Raw genomic sequence first — 6000 nt, forward strand, 5'->3', positions numbered from 1 at the left:
AAACTACAAAACGTTTAAAATTTCCTAACTCAACTAGTCAACATAAATCAACCAGGAGATAATAATGGAAGATTGATAAATCTATTAACTGAGATTCAGAAATAGACACAAGCTTGTCTTCAACAGCAGCTGATTCCAGTTATATAACAGAAAATGAAGTTGCAAGAAAAACTGAGAATTACTTACTAAACTGAAAAGGGCACCCCCTATCTAGTATTCCATAGAGTACAAAATAATGATCTCTTTAAATCCACACCATAAAAACAATGTACACAGGATTTGAAAGCTGGAGAGGGGCAAGGGCAGGGGTCAGTAACCTTTTTCAGCCATGGGCCAGTCCACCATCCTGCAGACTATGTGGTGGGCCGGACTATTTTTTTTTGGGGGGGGGAATGAATGAATTCCTGTTCCCCACAAATAACCCAGAGATGCATTTTAAATAAAAGCAAACATTCTACTCATGTAAAAACACCAGGCAGGCCCCGCAAATAACCCAGAGTTGCATTTTAAATAAAAGCACACATTCTACTCATGTAAAAACACCAGGCAGGTCCCACAAATAACCCCGAGATGCATTTTAAATAAAAGGACACATTCTACTCATGTAAAAACACGCTGATTCCCGGACCGTCCGTAGGCCGGATTGAGAAGGTGATTGGGCCGCATCCGGCCCACGGGCCTTAGGTTGCCTACCCCTGGGCAAGGTCTTGTCTGGTACTGAAATGACATCAAGGCAGATTCCAAGCAAGCCTCCATGAAAAGAGCTTTCCAAACTCAGGTTACCACCACTGAGTAGGTCAACCTCCATGAGGCCATCTACCACACATAAAATGGAGGGGACATCCAAAAAAATAGACTCTGCTGAGAATGTTAGTATATGGGCAAGAAAACATGGAGACAATAAGTCCTTCAAGTATCCCAGCCACAAAGCCCTAAAGGGCTTTAGTGGTCAAAACCAGAACTTTGAATTGCGCCTGTAAAATAACTAGAATCTATTAGATTCTGATAGCTTTTTTAAAAAGATATTCTCTGCTTGTTTTTATAAAGTGCTTCCATGTGACTATAGAAAACACTTGGAACGCTCATCACACACCATTTCTGACAGGGGCAGGAAGGAGAGGGGGGGCAGGCAGAAGAAAATACACTAGGTATGGCAGCAAAGAATTCACACCAAATAGAAGATGACATGGTGAGCTCTAATCCCAGCTTCAATGTCACAGAATGTGAGGTGTGGGCTTGCCAAGTATTAAAGCCAGTAATGGAGAGCAGCTAGCAGCAGAGCCCATGGCATGAAGTTCTTGTGCTCAGCCTGTAGCTGAGACTAGAAGACACAGTGAGGAGAACAATGATCAGCACAATATTTGGGGGTGGGAATATTTTCCAGATGATGTTCCCATATGATTCTGACCTTCTGAGGGATCTCAACCATAAAGCAATTCAGCAAAACTGCTAAGTCCACAGAACAGAGTATGTTCCACGCCAATAGCTGAGCAGAAGGCAATACATAGCCCAGGGATCGCTTCCCTGAAATAGAATGGAATGATTTCCAGTTTACTCAAGATTGCACGGGATTTACGCCTACCTCTGTGGGATCACACAAAAATCCAAGCCAAGAAGAGGGATGTCACCATTATATCAGTCACTTCCCCCAACTGGGTACAAACTTTATTTTCAGCCCACATGTAAGGCTGAAAGTAATTTCTAGAGCTTTCTAATATTAAGGAAGTGTTTGCTTGGCAAAACATAACAGTTGGCTATGTGCAACAAAACACAGATCTTGTTCACATGTCATATCCTTTCAAACCTGATGCGACCAGCAGCAAAATCAGACACTTCCCCAAGAGCAGGCATAGCTCCATTTTTCTCAGTTATGTTTTAAATACATTTGGAGATCACAATACTTTTAGTCTAAGAATTATCAAAGTACTACCAAATTTGGTGTACCAAGAGAACATCACATGTAAGGCCTTAAAAGGATTTGACTATTTGGCAAGCTGTACTACTCTTCAGATTAAGATTTCTTACCTATATTAAGGATTCATTGAATTCTGCAGTTACTGGCAAACAGAACATTTACTTCCACACTAGAAATCAGCAGCTCTTCATTTTTAAAACTTTTATGTAAGTATGTAAATATATGCTTCTTGGGCAATGAAACTCAAAGGTGAATAAGTAGTCATATTTCCACCAATCAGGGAAACCCTGACAACTGGGAAACACTGGCCTGCGAGCGCTCCAGTTGGAGAACATCCTTTACCAAAGGTGACATGGATTTTGAAGGCACTCGAACTCAGAACACAAGGGAGAAACGTGCTAAGAAGAAGGCATGCTTGGCAAATCCACACCGTGATCAACTCCCGTCCGGAAACCAATGTCCCCACTGTGGAAGGACGTGTGGATCCAGAATTGGCCTCCACAGTCACTTACGGACTCATTGTTAAAACCGTGTTTATGGAAGACAATCTTACTCAGCTACGAATGATCGCCAAAGAAGAAGAAAAAGAATCAGGGATGCATTCCCTGCATGATTCCTTGACCATTCCGTGCCCGAAATTATGCCAAAATAAGTACAAATGTGCTTATTATGCATAATTTATGCTTTTTCACATTACTGAAACTTTGTTTATGCTCTTCTGTACTTATCAGGATAGATTAAAAAGATCACACCAGTCTTCTTTGGGCACTGAATGAAACTTTTACCTATCATTTTAGGGTAAATAGCAGAAGAATATCAAGGCAACATGTTCTAGTCACTCACAGTATCAAACACTTAAATATGATTACATATAAATTCAGTTTGCATGACAAGTGAATCATGCATGTGTTATTTAGATATTTCTAAATGTCTTAAATGTTTTATCTACTGCACTATGAAGATGCTTTTGTCATTTTAAGAGTATCCTCCCAGGATACTTTTGGTACTTGCAGTACATTAGGGATTCTATTAATAGAATTCTATGTTGCTTATCTCAGACCCTGGCACCTTGTGGTCTCTGTAAAGGTTGCCAAGAGAAAAGGTTTTGAAAGTCAAAAGTATCACAGCACTCTTATATGGAAAGCAGTAACCAAATCATAATCTTGAGGTTACTGACAATGCTTCATAAATTAACAAAGAACAATAATAATTTCAGTAGCTTTCAATGCTTTAGAAGCACATTAAGCTGAAACCATGGCCAGGCCAAATATAACTTTTCTAGGAGCTTCTTAGTTTGTAATGGTATCTTCCAATCTAGGGCCCTGGTTTAGAACTCTGGAGAGTCGTGTAAGTGAAAGGGCAGAATGTAAGGAAGGGAAGTCCCTCTTATAAATAGCTGTGACAGATAATGTTTTTACTGAAGCATATTCTATCAAGTTATGAACTCTCCTGTAGGTCAAGACCGAAAAAGGTAGCTTAGTATTAAACAAATTCCTCAGGCAATTCACAATTTAAACTGTAAACATGAAACTTTAGTCCACACTTACCAAACTAGTTTGACCTTGCCCTGATCTTTTTTTTTGGGGGGGGGGGGAGACTTCCAGCCAAGTCTGGTTTGCCCATATATTCAATCCTCTCTCTTTTTGGAGGAAAGAGGAGACAATGTAGGTTAAGACTAACTGAATTTATTTGTATGGTCTTATCTTCCCCCAGAGGATTTCTGGTAAGAGAATGTGTGTTCACAGTAAATGGCAGAACATTGCATTTGTGCTGCAACAGGAGAAAGAAAACACAATTTGGGTGGATATTGCTATCCAGATAGCAAAACCCCTGCCAGAGCGAATAAATGAGAAGAGCATGTTGCTGACAGAAAACAGTAAGTTACAAGAGATACGGCTGAGAGAAGTGTGATTCAACTGGCATAGCCACAGAAAGGTTAGCTATGTTCACTGGCACAAGGACTTTAAAGGCTGCACTCAAGGAGAACAGAGGAGAAACTAGCTGATTTCAAGTTCCACTGATGCCCAGCATCTGCTGCAATGCCATCACCATGCACCTTGCCATCCACAAGCAAAACAAGGCACTACTTGTTCTCCACCCTACAGTGCCCAGCGAGGGCCAGGGATGTGTCTGTAAAGTGAAGCCAGCTCTCACCTAAGACTACTTCCAGTAAAGATAGTGCAGCCCTTCCAGAAAATTGGAGGGGGGAAAGGGAGAGAGGCAGATCCTGCAGGGTATGGGTCATGCCATGGATCCTTGGCACAAGGCTATGTGCACCGCTGACTATTCCCACACGGAATAATAGCATTGCTCCACCTGCGAAAGGGTCATCCCAGGTGAAGAGGCAGGAAAATAAAAACTGGAGTGGTGGTGGTGGTGGAAGAGGAAAAAGGAGAAAGAATGATGGAGAAAACTTTGATCCCAGTTCTCTAGAAGGCAGCGGGCAGGCTCTGCTGACCTGCCCTTCAAGTCTTCTTCTCTCCCCCATTCATCCTATCTATAGGTCATTACCCTAAAAGCAATGGGAAATGGCTGAGGCAATGCTGTCATCCGTAAGGTGCGGGGGAACAGGAGGTGGGTGGAAGGGTCGGCCTATGCGCCCACCCCTCCCTCTCGCCCCCCCCCGCCCCCCAATCCCTGCCGAGGGGCTGACAGGTCGAGGGAGGGAGGGAGGGAGGTTCGCCTCCCCGGGATACCTGGTGCAGCGCCGTCAGTCCGTCCACGTTGGCCGTGTTGAGGCGGGCTCCGCGGGCCAGCAAGCGCTTCACCTCCTCGGTGTCGCCGCTGGAGCAGGCAGCCAGGAAGACGGCGCCGTCCTCGAAGCGGACGCGGGGCCCGCCGCGGCGCCGGCTCCGGACGGGAGCCGCCGGCTCCAGCTCGGTCAAGGAGCCCTTCCAGCGCTTCAGCTGCTCCGCCCGCCGCAGACGCGCCGACTCGGCCCGCTTCACCCCCAAGTGCCCCGGCTCAGACATGGCGGAAGCGCCGCCGCCGCCGCTCGCTGCTGGGCCACCGACACCGCCTCGCCGCTCTCGGCGCACTAGGGACCCTCGCCGAACGCCTCAGCCCGGGGAAGAGCGAACGGGCTCTGCCGCCATCTTTACAACTTCCCCCTGCCCGTCCCTCCCCCCTCGCCCGCAGCGCCGGAGTTGAGTGCGGCGCGGGCGCAGACGGCGCCTCCGAGCATCATGGGAAAGGTAGTTCTGAGAGGGGGCTGCCCCGGTGGGGATCCTTGGGGGGACTACACCTCCCAGGATCCTCTGCGTCGCCAGGTCCGCCAGGTTGCTTTTTTTTTTTGTCCGGGAGAGTAGGAAAAGAGGGAGATAAAAAATGAGAGAAGGAATGAAAGGTGGGTGGCATTATCCCCGAGATATTGTGGCATTATCCCCGAGATATTGAGTGCCTTGAACAAAGGGGAAATGCTGAATTGTTATTATTCTTACTACCTGTAGCAAATAGTGCTGCCACATGAGCATATTTAGGCAGCATTTTCCTCTGCTCGTTGCATGTATACACCAGGATAAGGAAGGACTACCTAAGGATGTGAGGAATGGAATTAGACTGGGGGCTTTGCGTTAAAAGCTCGCTTCTTCCGTGGCATAGCGCTGAGTAAGTCACCTTTTCTTAGCTACAGCAAAACGAAGAAAGAGTAAATTGCTTTTGCAAACACAGAATGCAAAGCAGATAAAACTGATTATCTTGTATAAATCATAAACAGGAATAATATAAATGATTCAGTGGAGTAAAGAGATCTTCCTTCCGTGGGGTTAAGAGTAGTATAATGTATGGGCGTAGCCGGGATTTTTGTTAGGGCGGACAGGACTTTTTTGGGGGGAGGGGGGAACCGACGTGATTGGCCAGTTAATTAAGCATTTATATTGTTTTACTTGATCTAGAGGGCAACCCCCCTGCCCGCCCCCCTTGGCTAAGCCCATGAGATAATACATGCTTCTGCAACATGGTCTTGGAGGGTATTGGGATTTGTAAAGCAGCTTAAGGTGTTGCTTTGATACTTTGCCTCATTAGCTCCATCTTGTGGGTGGTTTAGCTCTTAGCATTCCTGGCATTTGAGAATTTAATAATTGGCC

General features: G+C 45.5%; 1 protein-coding gene across 6 annotated transcripts in view; it reads right to left on the reverse strand.

Moving 5' to 3' along the window:
* The window catches only part of PPP1R12B (protein phosphatase 1 regulatory subunit 12B), a 113079-nt gene extending 108031 nt beyond the window's left edge, over positions 1-5048 (reverse strand). For 4 of the 6 annotated variants that reach the window (XM_081009806.1, XM_081009805.1, XM_081009804.1 and 1 more), the window contains exon 1: positions 4612-5047. In XM_081009806.1, coding sequence (XP_080865932.1) covers positions 4612-4887 — 276 coding nt within the window. In that variant the 5' untranslated portion in view covers positions 4888-5047. Of the gene's footprint in view, positions 1-4611 lie in introns of all 6 variants that reach the window. The other 2 variants (XM_081009803.1, XM_081009807.1) reach the window with 1 other exon arrangement.
* Between the last annotated feature and the right edge of the window lie 952 nt (positions 5049-6000).

Source organism: Podarcis pityusensis (genome assembly GCF_964106645.2).
Source record: "Podarcis pityusensis genome assembly, chromosome: 6".
Classification (NCBI taxonomy): domain Eukaryota; kingdom Metazoa; phylum Chordata; class Lepidosauria; order Squamata; family Lacertidae; genus Podarcis; species Podarcis pityusensis.